The sequence below is a fragment of the Podarcis pityusensis genome (assembly GCF_964106645.2).
Source record: "Podarcis pityusensis genome assembly, chromosome: 7".
NCBI lineage: Eukaryota > Metazoa > Chordata > Lepidosauria > Squamata > Lacertidae > Podarcis > Podarcis pityusensis.
Window position 1 is genome coordinate 44,703,700 of NC_138031.1, and position 18,959 is coordinate 44,722,658.

At 39.7% G+C, this 18,959-nt stretch overlaps 1 protein-coding gene across 8 annotated transcripts in view; it reads left to right on the plus strand.

Annotated features, from left to right (window-relative positions):
- The window catches only part of KCTD1 (potassium channel tetramerization domain containing 1), a 51,083-nt gene that overhangs the window by 26,637 nt on the left and 5,487 nt on the right, over positions 1 to 18,959 (plus strand). For all 8 annotated transcript variants that reach the window (XM_081014442.1, XM_081014438.1, XM_081014439.1 and 5 more), the window contains 3 exons: positions 196 to 374; positions 11,451 to 11,595; positions 16,132 to 16,437. In XM_081014442.1, coding sequence (XP_080870568.1) covers positions 211 to 374; positions 11,451 to 11,595; positions 16,132 to 16,437 — 615 coding nt within the window. In that variant the 5' untranslated portion in view covers positions 196 to 210. The remainder of the gene's footprint in view (positions 1 to 195; positions 375 to 11,450; positions 11,596 to 16,131; positions 16,438 to 18,959) is intronic.

Genomic DNA, 18,959 nt, shown 5'->3' on the forward strand with positions numbered 1-18,959 from the left:
TATTCCCCCCCCCCCCCCATCTTGCAATGTAACTAGATTTCAAGTTTAACTGACTTCTTGAGCTATATTTAAAGATGGAGACTGAGGTTTGGTGCTGGTGATGTTTTATTCAGTCTTAAATGTGAACTTAGCTGTGTTGTTGGCTTTTCTAAAATAGAAACTCAAATTCCTAATGGTGTTTGTGTCTTTTCACAGGACAGTCGGCCCAATATGTCAAGACCTCTGATCACTAGGTCCCCTGCATCTCCTTTGAACAATCAAGGCATCCCCACGCCAGCCCAGCTCACAAAATCCAATGCACCGGTACATATTGATGTGGGTGGGCACATGTATACCAGCAGCTTGGCCACACTTACTAAATATCCTGATTCAAGGTAATTCTAAGGACTATGTTGCATGTCTCTGGCAGCCTTGTTAATTTACTCACTTCTATCCTCTGACCTCTGTAACCTTCTTACTTGGTGCAAAACCACTTCACTTGAAGGTGAATCCATACACGTAAAGTCGTAGTTGGAAAGGATTTTGCTAAATGAAACACACTAGTGGATTTTGTTTCTCTACACAGAACCCATGAGTAACTGACCCACATCACTCATAAACCAGATTCTTTTGCTGTTTTTCTTTGACACTTTCTGTTGAAATTTTGTCAGCCCTTCCGCACAATATCACTTCAGAATAATGGGTTCCAACTTAGCATTTGAGTCATCTGCTTTAGAAGAAGGGGGTTGGCTTTCTTTTGGACCTGGAAGAGGGAAGAATTTTCTGCCATCAGAATCTCGGATAGAGGGTGTATCTGAACAATTAAACATAAAATAATTACATTTTTAGACAAATATTTGCTACGTAATAAACATGTACATAGTCCTGGACAAAAGCATTTACTGACATGCACCTGAACAAATGATGCATCTTTGCTAATTTTAATGTAATCTTCTTTCATTTTAAAGGAAACAAGTTACCTGGGTAACTGTAAATTTTATGTACTTACAGTACTCTAGTGAGTAGTGTTGGTCTAGAGTTGGGCTTGAGTAATAGGTTTTTAAAACCTTCAAATTATTTTTTATATAGACTCAATGACTGAAATCGCAAACAGTGATTTGAGTATGCCAATCAGATGATCATCACTGTCATCTTTGACAGCACTAGTAATTTAGTCTGTGGGAGTGAAGCCTAGTTTCAGACCTCCCACATGCTTCCTGCAAGTAGTGATTGGTGGCTAGAATTATGTGTGCAGTATCAATTGGCATTTCAGTTTCTGATTCAGCAGGGAATATGCATGTGGAAGTCACATTTTACTTTGGGTCCTCCTTGCTTAATCAGGTCCAACTGTTTGTTAGGCGCCATGCATTCAGTGTAATAGGCCCACCTGAGATTAAATAGGCACCCACCTTGCAAAATTCAGGTGCATGACAAAGACTTTCTTGTTTTAGCAGGCATTTTAAGGCAGCGTTTGAGTTTAAGTTAGATTTCATAATTATTTCTAAAGGTATTATTCCCTGTGTGCATTATTTTTACATGTTCCACTAAGATATGCTGATGATTAAATGGTATATACAGATGTACCTTGGAAGTTGAACGGAATCTGTTCCCGAAGTCCATTCGACTTCCCAAATGTTCGACTTCCAAGGCATGGCTTCCAGTTGGCTGTGTGGAGGCCCCACCAGACTTTCAGCTTCCAAAAGAACATTCAAAAACTGGAACAATCACTTCCAGTTTTTGATCGTTCGGGAGCCAAAACGTTTGGCAACTAAGCTATTTGAATTCCAAGGTATGACTGTATATGTCTTAAATAAATAAATCTGTTTCCTGGGTAAGGAGAAATTGCATTTAGTTATAACAGGAAATAGTTATTATGTCATTTCTTATATTGAGCAGGCATCTAGAGAGATTGATGCAACACTGCCTGCTAGATTTAATATATTAGATCTTGGTGGTAGTGGTGGTGTCACTTCTGTTTGAACCACACACAAAATCTACTGCGCCTGCTCACAAAGTCATTAAAATTTGCATAGTCAAATGAGCGGCTCTCACTAAGGAATGAATTCCACCCCCCACAAGTGTTTTTCAGTTCACAGGTGATGCTATAGTGTCTTGATCCATTATTGGTACAGAATAACTAATTGTAAACTAACTAACTGCAAGATTGTGTTCCCTTGTGTCAGCTTTCTTTTTTGTATAAATTAAGAAAAAAAATCTATGGAAGCCAGACCTGTAGTATTTGTGATTTCAGGAGAGATTGGGATCTTTCTAGAATATGAGGGGTTGCAACATGCCAGTATTTATTTATTTTTACCAGTTTTAGTTTAGAGTACTAAATTATGAATTTGTAGGAAGAGTGTGATGGTAAATGAGGAACAAAAATATCATAAGTTGTTCACAAGCAATCCAAAAAACCCCAGAACTCTGGCATCATAGAGGAGCAGTAATAGTCTGGTCTTCAGCTGGTGGGTTGGGACCCAGTAATCTGTGGTGGACCCAGCAGCAGCACTGCCACCTTACAAACACATGATCAAAATTTAAGAAAAGCTCTGTGTCCAAGCATGAAGAAACGTAACAATTCATATAACTTACTTTTCTGAGAATTCATGAAGTTAGCGCCCCAGCTTCTGCTATGCTAGTCTTTCCTAAATTGCTATATGGTTTCAAAGCAGTTTAATATACTTCTTGTGTATAATTGCAGGACTAAACAGAGTCTGCTTGTAGCTTTACAGCCAACACCCATGGCCACCCACAGGGTATGTTTGAAGCTTCAGTATATAGCTGCCAAGTCCTCTGCTGTTTCTTGCTGGCTTTGTTCCACTTTTTTGCTGGCTTTGCATTTGGAAAGCTTTGCCCCTTTTGAGATTTGTTTCCCAATGCTTTGTTAAAAGACAGCCACGAGGTGAGGAAGAGCCTTTGGATCTGAAGGCATTATTTCCAACCTGGAGCTTTGGCCAATAAAACCGTACCTGTTCTTATGGCATGCATTATATGAAATCACACAAGGGGGAGAGGGCCACAAAATTTTACTTCCCCCTGTTATTGACACTCCTCATACCCTCTCAAACTATGTTTTTGCAATCAGAATTTCTCTTCTCTCTCTTCAGATTCTCATGTCTGCTGCTCTGATTTGTTGTTGGCTGAGGGCAAAACCAGAAGTTAGCTTAATTGCTTAGCTGTCTGTGTTTTTTTTCTTTATTTAATTACAGTCATAGGGACAATTTTTCCATTGGGACCACAAAGCGCAGAGAGGAGTTGTTTAACTCTTCCTTTCTAGCTGTGTTCCAAATGAAAAGTGCCCCCGTGCAGGTAGGAGACTTAGGGACAAAACACTTCCATTGTCATCACTGAAAACTTGTTTCTAAGCCTTATAACTGCTGTGTGTGTGTGTGTGTGTGTGTGTGTGTGTGTGTAGTCGAATCACAGCTGGGGAGAAAAGAGTTAAATCCTCTTCCCCATACACTGTTGTCCCCAGGAACATCGCCAGTCCACACCTGTAATTAAGTCAAGAAAAAAAACAAAGATAAAGTTGCCTGTTGTGCACTTACTGTAATGCTTTGTTTGACTTGGTTCTTTTGCTGAGAGCATAAGCCGGTGGATGCTTAAATCCCATTGCTTATTTTGAATTTAATTCTACTCCATATACAGGGCTCATCAAAATTTACTTTCTACCAATTCCATTGCAAGCATCCTTTCCCTGTTTACAAAAATGAATAAACTGAGCATGTGTGAGGCTCATCCTAGTAGTGGTTCTGGCGCTTTCCCTACCTCCAAAGTTCAGCATGATGTCTGAGGTGCTGTCTCACTTCTGCACAACTTGGAGGATGTTCGGGATCAGTGACAAGCGCAAACCTTTGTCCTTGGTAGACAGCCAGGCTTGTGGCTCCTGCCCATGCATGTGTTCAGCTACAGTCTTGCTTTGTGACTTCCCATCTTACCTTTCTCAACAAGCCAGCATGTGATTTCGCTGTAGAGCAAGGACGGGCAGAAGGATCTGACCAGCAAGCTGGGTGCTTATCTCCCTTGCCCTCCCCTGCAGGCCACATCACACTCTAGTCAGGTGACCTGGTTTTGCCCATGCAGTTTGAAATCAAACCATCTGGGCAAAAGTACAGCGCTCTGCAAGCCCGGACAATCAGCTGACATCACAGAATCATGGAATTGTAGCGTCGGAAGGGATCCCAGGAGTCATCTAGTCCAACCCCTTGCAGTGCAATTGTAGGGCAGCTAGGCATGGCTTGGTCAAAATAGCCTGAAAGGCCAAATGGGGAAGACCTGGAGAAAGTGAAAATGAAAGTTCACAGTGCAGTGAAATGTAAAGCTACAGCATCAGTTAATCAGCCACAAGCTCTGCTGTCATGGTTGGACAAAAAGATTCCTGGGTTGCAAGGAGTTGGACTTGATGACCCCCATGGTCCTTTCCAACTCTGCAATTTGATGATTATATGATTTGAACACCTGTAACAGCTTTTCATTTCATTGACAATCATGTAGTTCTGGTCATAGCTTGTTCCACGAGATGTCAAAGAGAAAAATAACTACCAAACTTTTAGAAGACATCTGAAGGCAGCCCTGTTTAGGGCAGCTTTTAATGTTTAATAGGTTATGGTATTTTAGTGTTTTGTTGGAAGCCTTCCAGAGTGGCTGGGGAAACCCAGCCAGATGGGCGGGGTATAAATAATAAATATTATTACTATTATTATTCCAGCACTTTTCCCTTCCATTTGCTCTTTGCTGATGACTTCTATATCTTCCTACTGTCACCCCAGTTTTTGTTCCAACATTCAGCCTTCCATAGAAACATTTCACAGTGAAGAGAGAATTAAAGAAAAAAAAACATTTACACTATAAAGTTTCCTCACACCTCCTCCTAGCTCAGAGGACCCTCACAGCCCCCAAATCCTCTGGCATTTTAATGAGGGTGTCCTGATTAGTCTCTTATCCCAGAAGTAGGAAGTTCAGAACAGGCTTTGTTTGCATGCTTATACAACACATCTAAATATCTATTGTGGTAATCCTATAAACCCCATTCTACAATCCAGGGAGTTAGCTCCACTCCCAGTAATCAAATAAAGTAAGTTCTGGGTTTCAGGCCCCTTTTTTGTTATTGTATCGGCCACCCTTGAGTTCTGCTTTCTCTTTGAAGTTTCCCTCTGAGCCAAGCTAGTCTTCCCTTGTGCATTCCCCCTCTTTATGTGCTACCAAAGAAGAGGAGAGCCTGTGTACCATTTTGCTACCAATTCCCAGCACTGACCTTGAGCAGCCTATGTTTACTCCCAGACAAATCAAGAACAATGCAGCGTTCAATACTGTCAGCCTCTGCCTCCTTAACATGCATGGGTTTATTTTCAAACACTGAGATATAAATGCTATGAAGCCTATATTAATACCTGAATACATTTATAATGTGTATTTTTCAGCTGAGTAAAGAGATTCATTCTATATTTTTATGCTAGCATTTGCATCTGTCATGTTCATCCCAAGTAGTTAACACATTATTGCTCTTGTAATGACCACATCAAATTTTATTTTCATCAAATTTTATTTTCTCTGTTTTGAACCCCCAGAAATCTATAATTGTACAATAAATTGGAATGAAACGAATCCCTTGTGAGACATAAATTTAAATAAATAAAGATGGTAGAATTTCTTTTTTTAGGGAAATTAAGCTGCAGTGGACATTACCAGTAAGCATACATAACCCACACATGTGAATGGGATAGGATGTAATTTATTAACCACTTCTCCATTAAAAATGCTCCAAAGCTACAACCCTAATTCCACTTACCTGGGAGCAAGCCCCATTGAATTCAGTATGGCTTACTTCTGATTAAACATGGTTAGGATTGTGCTTTAAGATAATATGACATGTAAAAGTAACTGATTGACTGACTTAATTTTTATTCAAAGTATATATTTTGAGCTTGGCAGTCAAGTTTTTTAAAAGTTTTAAAAAAGAAAGAAATTGAGATAATAGAAATGTTCTTGAGTTCTTTAGTTGTCTCAGGTAGGTAAAGGACAAGGCAGAGCAGACGGCAGTCTGTGCAAAAATTTTGCACACTGTAGTAGTTGCATATGCTCCCTGCAGGTACAAGATTTCTGGATTTCTGTCCCCATGAGTTTTTTCAAGACCTGTTTGTGGCCAGTGTACTTACTAGTGTGGATGTGGTGGGTCCTTGCCTTTGCTGCACTTGGGATAAGTGAATCCCTGTCCCTGCCCTGCGGATCTGTGAAATGTTCTTGGCTTCATTTGACATATTTTTTGAGTTGTCAGTGCACTCGAGCTCTTCTGTGTTCCTTCTGTTAAAATATCCCTGCAGTAATTTATATTGGGCAGAATATCTTGTCAGGAGAGCATAGATTCACTTGTGTCTTCCATATCCCCATAATACATATCCAGCTATAATTTCAAAGCAGAAGCTGCTAACATTTAATTGAAATGGGTTTTTACCCAGTACAGTGATTTTTCACAAGGGTTGTGTGTGTGTGTGTGTGTGTGTGTGTGTGTGTAGTTACCTGAATATAATTGTGAGGAGATTATGTAACATGGTCACAAGGTTCTGGTTTATACATAAACATAGAGATCTAGTTTGCATAGTAACTGCTTTCCCTTTTATCCTCATTAGTGGTAGCAATTAATTTACACTCTTGTGCAACTACATATTATGTCTCAGGTACTAAGACAGTAATTTATGGCTTTACTCCAGGAGCCAGAACCGCAAATTCTAAACAGTAGCAGCAAGCATTTCCAGGCCACAGCTCCTCTGCTGATAGTAGGTTCTAAACCTGTCTGGCCTTGTTTAAGATTCAACTGAATGAGGTCCAGAACATGCTGCTCAAGTAAGTTCATTAAAACCCTTCTTAGCTTCCCTTTTATCCATCTGAAAATTGATTTCTTTTTAAACGGTTTAAGAAGATGCCTCAGGGCTTCAGAGCCTATATTAAAAAAATGAAATCTCTTCCTGTCTTGGAGCAACACAAATAGTCAATACAAAATTGACAAATGATTCTTTAAGGATATCCATTGAATCCATTATCTCCAGGCCCCTGTGTGAGACACTTCATCACAAACATCATCATCTTGATGATACATTGCAGAAGAAACAAGGTGAAAATCAGATAACTCCCCACCCCCAGTATTTATAGGCAGACTGCCACAATCATTGAAGTAAACCGGTATCAGCCAGAATAGGTTGGGATTGCTTTCCTTTCTTGAAAGTTAACTCAGTTATGTTTAACATATTTCAAATGGAAAGAAACAAACTGTTTTATGTTGAAAGCATTTGTCGTAAGGGATAGATGATATGTTATACTATACAACAAATCCTTTCAACGAAAACCAATTTGTAAAAGGCTTGCAAACTTTTTAACAGGCTATTGTTGTAGGAAATGCCTCCTCCATATCATCCTACCCAGTCACTCAGATCAGCTTAGTGACGCCCTCCTGGTTGTGCTGTCACCTGCAGAGGTCCACGTTGTGGCAACCAGAGGGAGGCTATTCAGTTGTGGCATCCCCTCTAGGGAACCATGTCCCATCTGAGTTGTGGGAGGTGTCCACATTGATGGGATTTTGACTCATTTATTCTTTATCTAGCTTCTCAGTCCTTAATTTGTGTTAGGTTTCTCTTGCTGTTGTTGAATTATTATCATTATTATTACTACTACTACTAAAATTTCTATACTGCCCGTCATCCGAGGATCACAGGCCATTTACAATTTAAAAACAAAAAAATGCACACCATAGTAACAAACAAACAAATAACCCTAAAGGTAAAAAGACCCCTGACCATTAGATCCAGTTGCGGACGACTCTGGGGTTGCGGCGCTCATCTTGCTTTACTGGCTGAGGGAACTGGTGTATAGCTTCCGGGTTATGCGGTCAGCATGACTAAGCCACTTCTGGCGAACCAGAGCAGCGCACGGAAACACCATTTACCTCACCCCGTTGCGGGGATCTGAACCGCCGACCTTCTGATCGGCAAGTCCTAGGCTCTGTGGTTTAACCCACAGCGCCACCCGCGTCCCACAAAAGCCATAGATTGTTTAACTAGCCAAACGCCTAGAAGAAGAGGAATGTTTTTGTTTGGCACCTAATGATATGTAATAAAGGCACCAGGTGAGCCTCTGGGAAAAGCATTAAACAAGGGGAGCCACCCTCCAAAAAGGCCTATTATTGTATTGCCACTCTCCAGACCTCTTGTAGAGAAGGGCCCCAGATGATTGCAGGGTCTAGTTTTATTCTAATTGTTACATTGTGCTATACATCACTTTCTGGTTTTTAGTGGTGTAAAAGTATTTTTAAATGAATCATTTAATTATATTTTTCAAATGCATCTCCTTCTGGTGTTATTTAACAGATAACATGGCTTCAGTGAGAGAGTAACTCATGTGCAATCTCAAGAGTTCATAGAAAACAGTTTGCAGAGAAGATGACTAGTTGTCGAAGCGAACAGGAACCCAGGGATAGGGTGGCATCAAGCCTGGGAATTCCTAGGAGTCTAGAAAACAGGGAATGAAGGCAAACTCATCAGGACCCATGATTCAGGGGTCTTGTTCCCATCTGAGTCAATTCCAATAGACTTAGTCTGCAGTTTTTAGACATTATCAGGCCTAGCCAGGGATCACACATCCTTGCCTTGGAGCGAGATTGGCTGGCACCAGCTGCTGAGCAACTTCATATCTGTTCTCCTCTTGAATAAGGGTTGGCTCTGTCTTCTGAGTTGGCTAGCACAAACCTGTTTGGGAAAGAGAGGGAAGGAACTGGTCAAATTATGCAAGTGATTGCTCAACAGCAACCACAGATTGGATGGCTTTAAAAGTGGGTTAGACAACTTCATGGTTTAGAAGGCTATGTTCTACCTCCACTGTCAGAGGCAGTATGGTCCTGAATACCAATTGCTGGATATCACACGTGGGTTCAGTGCTTTTTTGCTCAAATCTAGCTTTCGTACTTCCAAAAGGTTGGCCACTGTGAGAACAGGATGCTGGACTAGACTGGTCATAGGCCTGGTCTGGCAGGGCTTTTCATATATTCTTATGTTCTTAACTATTCAGTTAATTTCTTCAATTTCTCTCACAGATTTTACTCTTAAGTCCCTTTTTACATTGTTCATATTGTCAGTCATTTTCAGTACAATACGAATATCACTCAGGAGAAAAGATGTCAGGGTTTTTGTTTTTAGAAGCAAAACTACATGAATGTTGACAAACGTCTGGGGAACAAGTCAAACCCACTCCATTTTGAAACATTTCTCGACCCTTTATTTGTTCATTTTTCTATTTATTTACTTTCTTCAAAGACAACTTTCCCAATATAAATCTTCGATTTTGTTAAATCTGTGAACAGTTCATTTGCCTCTCGGGTTGCATTTTGAGTTTGTACAGCTGCTTTCTGCCTTGGGCCACAGTGAGTCTGACAAAAATTATCAGTTTCATCGGGTTGCTACTTGGAAGTTCAGAAGCAAATATTAAACCAATTCAGACATGTGTGAGAGACTGACCTTCTGGATAGGAGGATGAGGTGCACTGGCGAGCACAGCGGGTGGTGGTAGGGATAATGGCAGGAAGAAGCATCAGCTTGCATTTTAAACTACCTTCTCCTGTAAGTGGCTTTATAGTGGAAATAGTGGACCTAGAAAGGAGAAGAAAACCTTGTGAGGTCTCTAAAGGTGACATAAAAGTAACAGGCATTTATTTTAATAGAAAACATTAGTAAGAATAGTATTGACATCCACATCCCATTTTATTGACATTCTTTAAAGCTTGGATCACTAGTGTCTGCTTGCTTTGATATATGACTAATAATAAGAAGAACAACAAGCCTGTTGCCTAATGGGGACTGTCCAAAGTCATGACCCATGTGATCCTGCTGAATGTTTTCTGCCTTCGAGACAAGAGAAGTCTTGTTCTAAGTGGTCAGTTTACTTTGTAAATGGGAAAAGAAATAAAGTCCTAAAATTAGGGTCTTTGGGCACTTTAATATGTAATCTGAATGGGCTGTTCCTGAAAGTCAGTGGAAGATCAGTGATTTCACAGAGTGAAAATAGATGGTTTAAAAATACAAATTACTAAATTGTATACAGCTTTAATAGGACTCGACTCTAGCTGAGTTGCATTTGTCTGTGCCGTGTTGTTGTTCACGTAAAATTAGATAAATTGATTAATGTTCAGGGCAGATCAACAACATAAAGAATACAGAATGTGATATAAATTGGAGACATGTATGGCGTTTCTCTGAACATCAGCAAGAGATACCACTTGGCTTAAAATCTTGTATGCTAGAACTGAGAGTGGTCCTCTGTCCAAAGCTTTTAATGTCTACTCTAATGTTAGCAACCTTATTGGCTCCACCTTGATTGACATTCACTCACAGAAGGTCATTATGTATTTTATTTTGAAAATAAATCAAATGGGACACTAGAGGGACACCAATAAATGGGACACCAATATAAAATTGCTGCTCATCCGGGAATCTGGATGGCTTAGGCTGCAATCCAAAACCCATTTGCCCCTCCTCCAAGCCCTGCCAGTCCTTGCTGACTTCCGCCCATGGAACAATGCCAACATCATTCTGCCAGCACAGAGATGATGGCATTGCTTTGTGCTGGTAGAGTGATACTTGCATCACTCCATGGGTGGAAATCAGCATGGAACTCCCTGTTCCACCTGCAAAGTGGGTAGGTGGGCAGAAGGGCCAGTGGCAGAATCCCTGTTGGTAAGAGCTGATGGAAAACCTCAAAATGAGGCATTCCAGTGACAGAGAGGAGCTAAGCTAGCCCAGGATATGTTGGATTCAAAACCATCCCCTTTGCCTCCACTTGACAGGAAGTGGAAATGATGGATGAAAAATGAAAGGCTAATGGCATCATAAGTAAAATGAAATGCTGAAATTGTTCTCTTCTGATTTAGAATTGCAACCCTGATGTCTTTCACACATGGGGGAGGAACACAACCCCAAGAATGAAAACATGAAATATTCAGAATATTAGAATCAAAAGAGAGTGGTTACTAGATTTCACATGCTTAGATTATTTTGTTTTAGAGCCAAATACCACAAAAAATCTTAGCCCTGAAGGTTTATGTTGCAATAAGTTTTAAATAGAAAAAAATTATGTGTATGGATAAAAGTACTTCTAATGGGCATGCCTTCTTCATTCAGCATCACTTTCAAAGATGTTTTAAGAAACTATTGAAATGGAAATGCATTCCGTATTGCCCTATTTTCATTGTAAATATCTGAGGAGACAAGTGCTCTCATTAATATTAAGTTCAAAATGGATTCAAAAATTCACATTGATAACATATCACTGTGTCATGTTCATTGCCATAATATTGTTTTCACCATGAAATGTTATTATCACTGAGCTTGATTAATGCAAAAACGTGGATTCAAGAAATTCCAGTGACCAAGGTTAGTGACTCCTAGTGACTTAAAGATGCTGACTGCAAATTGACTTTTCTCTCATTTTCAGAATTGGGAGGCTTTTTGATGGCACAGAGCCAATTGTTTTGGACAGCCTGAAGCAGCACTACTTCATTGACAGAGATGGCCAAATGTTCAGATATATCCTGAATTTTCTACGAACATCAAAGCTCCTCATACCAGATGATTTCAAGGTGAAATTTTATGCATCGTCATCATCCTATTTGAAATGTTTAGAATGTTTAGAGTAATCAGAACTGCCATGTGCCGGGAGCAAGGCTTGTGGGTTGCATTGATGGATGCTGGCAAATAATAGATCTCTTAAATGAATATTTGAAAATATTGAGCCTACAGTTTAACAAGTGAATTATAAAACACATTTCATATCATGGGAGGAGTCTGTGCATGTAAAGCATGCTTCCACCTGACATTTCCTGAACACATGGACAGGGAGGCAGTGCCAGTGAATAGAGGAAAGTGTGAGTTGAACCACCAGACAGTCTTAAACTGTAGACATCCATACCATTGAATGGCTCCCCATGCAGTTTGGTTCCCATTTGTATCATAGAGGCTTAACCTATGATCATAAGCCACCATAAGGGTAAGATTGTCAGCTGTACTTTGATTGAAGATGCTATCTTTCCATTTTGAGTCCCTGAGAGGCATGTGGAAGGTAGGTCCATAAACAGCTACCAGTCTAATAGTTAAATGGAACCTCTAAATGGAGAACAACGTGCCCCTGAATACCAGCTGCCAGTGGGCAGCAGCAGGGAAGGGCCACTGCCTTTATGCCAGGGATGGGGCACATTCCCACCCAACCCACAGTCTCCCTCCCTCCCCCTGCTTCCCTCAGCAGCATGGCTGCTGTTGAGAACAAGATGGACTGTTGTCTAATCCAACAGGACTTTTAACATTCATAGGAATGCAGTCAAAACCTTAGTCACTCGACCAGTTTATTGAGCATTCATCTTTATTCATTTGCAGAAGGTTGGCAAAGAGGTTAGATAATGGCTCCTGTTGATTGAGTATTCATTCTGATTTGTTCAGAGCTTGTGTATCATGCTAAGTAATTGTTGTCCCTCACTTTCCTCACTTGTAAATAGTTCAGATTGTTTTTTGGAAGCAGGTTGGTTGTGCAAGAGCACCAGATCCACTTTAACTGCACAACCTAGACAGTTGAATCCTAATTGCAGAATGCAGCAACAGCCTCAGAGCAGTCCCCATGCAGAATCTTGACTTGAACCAGATAATTGTAGGTTATTCACACAAATGATCTACTTGAATGAGCAACGTAACCTGTGATCAAGGAGCTCATGATTTATTTATTTTTATTTGCTGCATTTGTACTCAAGGTGTGAGCCAGGAGATCAAGGTGGTATGCATGTTCTCTTCTCTCTTTTTCTTCCCTATTTATCCTCAAAATAATCCCGTGATGCAGGCTTGACTAAGGGAGAATAACTGGTCCACGTCACCCAGTGAGCTTCACAACTAAGTGGAGATTTGGACCTGGGTTTCCCCCGTCAGTCCCACTACTATTCTGTAGGACTTACTTTAAGTTAAGTATATTTAGGATCACAGTTCTGAATAATGAAATTATCCAGTACAAGGATGCAGCCTGTTTAAACTAAGATAGATAGATAGATAGATAGATAGATAGATAGATGATAGTGAAAATGTGGGTCCTATCAGCAAAAATAATACACTTCCATACATGTGCAGAAAAACTTTTTTAAAACACAAGTTTAAATGAGCAACTTTAGTTTAATTCATAAAACCTATTCTTACTTTAAACACCTGGCTTTTAAAACTATACACCTCTGTGTGCCATCATAATTAATATTTTCTTGCCCTCTCTTTTTTAATCCACACCTTAATATGATACGCCCTAACATCGCATTTGTTTGCATTCAGATGGGTGGTTTTTTTCTCTCTCATTCAGATTTGATGGGGGAGGAACCGTGAAAAGAGGTGAAGAATTTCAAGATACTGTGTAATTGTTTTATCCCTCTTGCTTGAGGGGCTGTATTTTCACAAAAAAAGGTTTTGTGTGAGCACTCTTAAAAACCCAGCCTCAGGTTATTGGAAACATCTGGCCCCACTTATCTGCTCAGTAGGAAAATCAAAATGTGTTTGACTGATGAAATGAGCTCTAGCTCCAGCCACAGAGCTAAACTGCAGTCTTTACAAAACCCCGTAGTACCAACTTGCCCTTCGCAAGCATTCTTAGGGCACACCACTCTTTAAATGGCGCTGTCTAAAAATAGCCTTTAAGCGCATATGTCCACATGAGACTCAGCATCTGCCTCTACACTGTCCCTAATGGTTTTCTTTCCTGAAGGTAGGTCAGTCATTTAAAAAAAAGGGGGGGGGACGGCGTTGCCCTTCTTGTTCACAGTTCATATTTGTTTTCAGTGTAGGTAAAATAGATTTAAAACCTAGACACTTCAAATTGTGATGATGTCACTGTCCATTCTGTTTTGATACATAATATAACCGAGTCCAGTTTTGAAGAGACATTCAAGGTCACCTAGTCCAAACTTGTGCCATGGGCAGGATTCTTTAGACAGAAGGTATCTCTGACACATTTTTTCCTCTTGGAAGAAGTCTAGAGAACAAGATCTTATCACTTTTTGTGAGCAGCATTTTCCACATACAAGCACTTCTTACTCTCCAAGCCTGAACCACCTCTTGCTACAGCTGGAACCAGTTGCTTGCCAGCTAGTCTTCCTCTCTATGGGAGCATGTTCCTTTGCTATTTGAAAAATTCTTATACCCCACCCAGACCTTGATCTTCCCTTTCTCAGTTTAACTTACATAATTGTAATATGAATTTTCAATTCCTGTTTTTTTCCTTGCTGATTTTGATTTCTCTAGCTTTTGCTGGAATTTTTAAACTGGACATTATGATCCTGGTGAGGCATGCTTTGTGGGCTTTATATGTCATGGGCCAATTCAGAACTTTGGGTGTATCTTAAATACTTTTAGGGTGGAGTCCAGACAGCTGCAGGACATACCTCTCTGATCCTCCATCTACCTTGCAGGTACTTGGTGGCCAGGCTAGCTAGTCATTTCCCTAACTCTTATGATGTTTTAGAAATGTGCTGGTTTGTTTTCTGGTTGGGGCGGGGAGATGTTACTATTTCATCTGGTATTGTAGACTTTTATCTTCATTGTTTTGCATAAACACACACAAACACACATTTACTGATTGTTATCTTTTTTGTAAGCAGCATAGTTTTTTATGGCATGTATTTGTTTTCAAATGTAAGCTTCTTGGAGACTTTTTAGGTAACTAATAAGTCCTAATAATAATTCTGGTATTAAGCGTTATATACAAATATGAAAACAGGACCAAACATCAAAACTAATGGAGAAGATATTTGGGGAAGTGGCCAGGTATCTACACATATCAGGTTTGCCATAATCTGTCTTATCCCAGAATGTACATTATTTCTGGCCATTGCATCTAGACTTTGGGGGGGGTATTGTTTTTGCTCGATTATATGCTTTTTTGTTTTTGTATTATAAACCACCCTGTGATCTTTGGATGGAGGGTGGTAAAGAAATTTAAAGGGGACAAAAATGTTTCTAGAGTTACCTAGCCTCATCCAGATGTGTGTATGACTCGGGATGCCTCATACCATTTACAATGAGGTCAAAGTGCATTTTTACCTTTTTTAAAAAAAACAACACACAAACATAAAAAAGGTCATATTGATGACCTTCACTGCTTAGTTCAGAGGTGAGCCAGATATTCAGCACTTGGAAGTATCTCATATTTTGAAGAAAATATTGAATCTTATTAATATTATTTCTGTATTTGTACATGCACACACAATACTCGTCAAAGCACATATGAGCCAAAGTATAAACTTTAAAGCCACAAATATAGTTAATTCAAAACACACACACAAACACACCAATGTAACTATTATATGTAGTACAATAAAATGTAGTAAAATACATCTTCCTAGCAGTGGGTTCAGAATAGAGACTAGTTTGACACCAACCATTTAAATATTAGTCTTTTGGTGCAGATTAAATATTAGTCTTTGGTTGCAGTCATATTCCCACTTACCTGGGAATATGCCCCGTTAAACTCGGTGGCACCTGCTTCTGAGTAGACATGAATAGGATTGCATTATAAATAACGTAACTTTGAATGTTATATGGAACCATGCCTAAATGTTCACTAAAGCTTATAGATTATGTTCCCTTTATCAATCAAGACAGTTGTCATATCAAAGGGAATGTAGTCCTGCCCCCCTTTTTTAACAAATTGATGTTATGTGTGCTAAATTACTGCATTTCCATTTTGATGCTTTCAAACACCAATCTTTACAACCTTCCCTACTATATTAAGTATATTTCTGTAGCAAATGTCATATCCCTTGCTTCTTAGATGGTCTGGTCTAGAGGCCAGTCTGTGTTCAGCACCAGCTTTCTATCCATGTGCTGAAGTGAATTCAATATTGAGTTTATTTTTCTTATATACTGTAGATGTAGGATGAGATCCAGTGTTGCACCAGTAGGTATGTCCCCCCTGCAGTCCCTCTGCCCCCCAACCTTCCCATAGCAGTTTTTGGGTGGCAAACTAGAAAGAGGCTGCAGTAGAAAGGAAATGATGAGGAAGTCTGTTCCACAAGCAAGTTGACAATGTTGGATTGCCATTCGTACCCTGTAGCGGCATGTATGTTTCTCGTTGGCAATGAAAATTATGTGTCTTTCAGGATTACAGCTTGTTGTATGAAGAAGCAAAGTATTTTCAGCTTCAGCCCATGCTAGGGGAGATGGAAAGGTGGAAACAGGATCGGGAGACATGCCGGTTTTCAAAATCCTGCGAGTGTTTGGTTGTGCGAGTTGCTCCGGATCTTGGAGAGAGGATTACCTTGAGCGGCGACAAGTCTTTAATAGAAGAGGTTTTCCCAGAAATTGGTGATGTGATGTGCAATTCAGTCAATGCAGGTTGGAATCACGACTCAACACATGTCATCAGATTTCCTTTAAATGGCTATTGTCATCTCAATTCAGTTCAGGTATGTAGACACCAGTACATCAGTTTTAGGGCAAGCTGGTAAATATGTGAACCAGAGTGAGGTTTAAACAAACAAACAAAAATATTGAAAGTAAATCAATCCAAGTCCTTCCTTAGAGGATCAGTTGTATTCTTTTTCTTATTATTTATTAAATTCTTATTCTTTATTAAATTTGTATACCGTCCTTCATTCGTAGATCTCAAGGCATTTCACAACATAAAAATACAATATAAAAACCACAAAATATGTAATAAAAATAAGAACAAAAACAAGCCAATGATTCCCCCTCCCACAACACATTTGATTTGATACACTGGGTCTAATGGCTTGTGCTGAACCTATTCAGTAGATAATGGAGCATGCAGATGCTTCTGAGAACAAGGCAGTTTCCATGTTCTCAGCAGCAGCTGCATATGACGTGATGAGAAGAGCCACGTACTGTCACTTAAATGAATTGGGTTAGTGAAAAAATATGTTGCAGAACTCATCCTGGAAGGTATTATTGAATATCTATGGGGAAGATACATAGGAGGCTAACCATTTATGGAACAACCTGTGGTGGCTTATGAGATTTCTCTCCACTCCATGGTGTCATGTTTTAGGAGCTATTTTCAACAATTGTTGCGGGTTCAGGAACATTTTATTTAGCTGCCAGAATTTAAAAACATCTGAATATTCTACATGATTGACACAAGACCTGTCTTTAGTAGATCAATCAACTAGTACGTCTACCCCTTTATCCTACACTGCTTTACCCTAACTTTCCTAGTGCGGGGAAACAGTTGAAGTTTGAATATTATGCCTTCTCAGTCTACATACACACACACACACACAGAGAGAGAGAGAGAGAGAGAGAGAGAGAGAGAGAGAGAGAATAATACAGTGAAAAATTCCTGAAGAATAATGTCTGGTCGTATCTGATTAATGCTCAACACCTGTATTTCAATCAGTCTTTGAAAGACCTTGCCTTGAACATTTGGTTTGTTCTGTTTTAATCAATGTCTTTTAATTTACATTGAACATTCAAGATTAAAACAAATCCCTACAGCTACAGTTTAAAGATACCAGCTGCATCCTGCCCCAGATCATTTTAACTTTGGCTTCTAAACACTGAGCTAAATAAAGAAGTTCAGAGATCACAGAAGTACTAGAGGATTGGAGATTATGAGCACGTTTATATCCTAATTTTCTTCCATCATGGTCCTAAATGGTCTCCCTTCCTAGATGGTCTCCTATCCAGACTCAAACCACCTTAGCTTCAGCAATATGGGTCCATCGTGTACTCTCAGAACATGCTTCTGGAGTTCCAAAAGCATGGAGCATTTATCAGGAAAACCTTTGTGTGTCTGTGTCATAGGCATTTAGAATAATCAAGAGGATGCTTACATTAATCTTGGTGAGCACATTAGGTGAAGGGATTTTTAGTTTTAGTTTTCCAGTGAGAGTTTGAAAGGGAGCCTAGGTGTTAATGGAGTTTTACTCCTACACCACAATCATCTGCATGTCTACTCAGGAGTAAGCCCATTGAGTTAAAGGCACTTACTCATCAGGTGAGCAGTAAGTCAGATCAAAGGCAACAACTTTGAAATTAGCAGACTTTCATGTACTTCCTTCCAAATTAGATATTTCCATACAGATGTTGGGTGTGTCTCATCTCTCTGTACATGTTAATGGGCTTAGCATAGGGCCCTACAGATATCCTTTATTTTGTGCATTCATGAAAAGTTATTCTCACAATAGTATTGTAGTGATTATAGGCAACTTCACTTTCGATTCCATTTGCTCCTGCAAAGGTTTTGAGGCAAAAACACTACTTAGTTTCCAGCAGTTGCATATCCCATAGTTTGCCACTGAAATCCTGTAACTTTCCATACCACAAAAGTTTGCAAGGGGAAGGGGGTTGTCCTGCTTTTGTTGTGCCATAGCAGAAGTGTCTTTCCAGGTGGCAAAAACGTAGCCTCTTTAGGGAAGCGTCACAGAACGCCTGATAAAGTGGAATGATGTGTGGGTGTTCCAGTATAAATCCACCACTAATGCACTATTATTGCATCCATGACCTGTTGGAGTACCCAAAATAAAGCCCAGAATGGAAGGCTCATAAGTTACTGTACCTCTATCAGTTCACTTGTTATTGTCATCACCACTGACATCAACTGGTGGCCAGTTGGCCATGGATTGGGAGAAATAGTTCTCATGCCAAAGATTGGCCCATGGGCTGGAAGTTTCTCACTCCCACACTAATGGGACGACAGCATTGGATGTTGCCCTACATTTTTTTTAGAAATCATGCAAAGGTGAATGGAATGAAGAGGCTGCAATTTTAATATTCATTTAGCTACAGTAGCTGCTGTTAATGTCTTGAAATCTACCAGTAGTTATCATTGAGGAGGGAGTCTATGTTGCATAAATATAAAGTAGTTAAGCACATAATAAAAAGTACATGAAAACAGATTTTGTTTTTCACAATTACACTGCTGCTGTTGTTGTTTTTAATCTTTTGTTCTTACCCAGTCTTTTCTTCA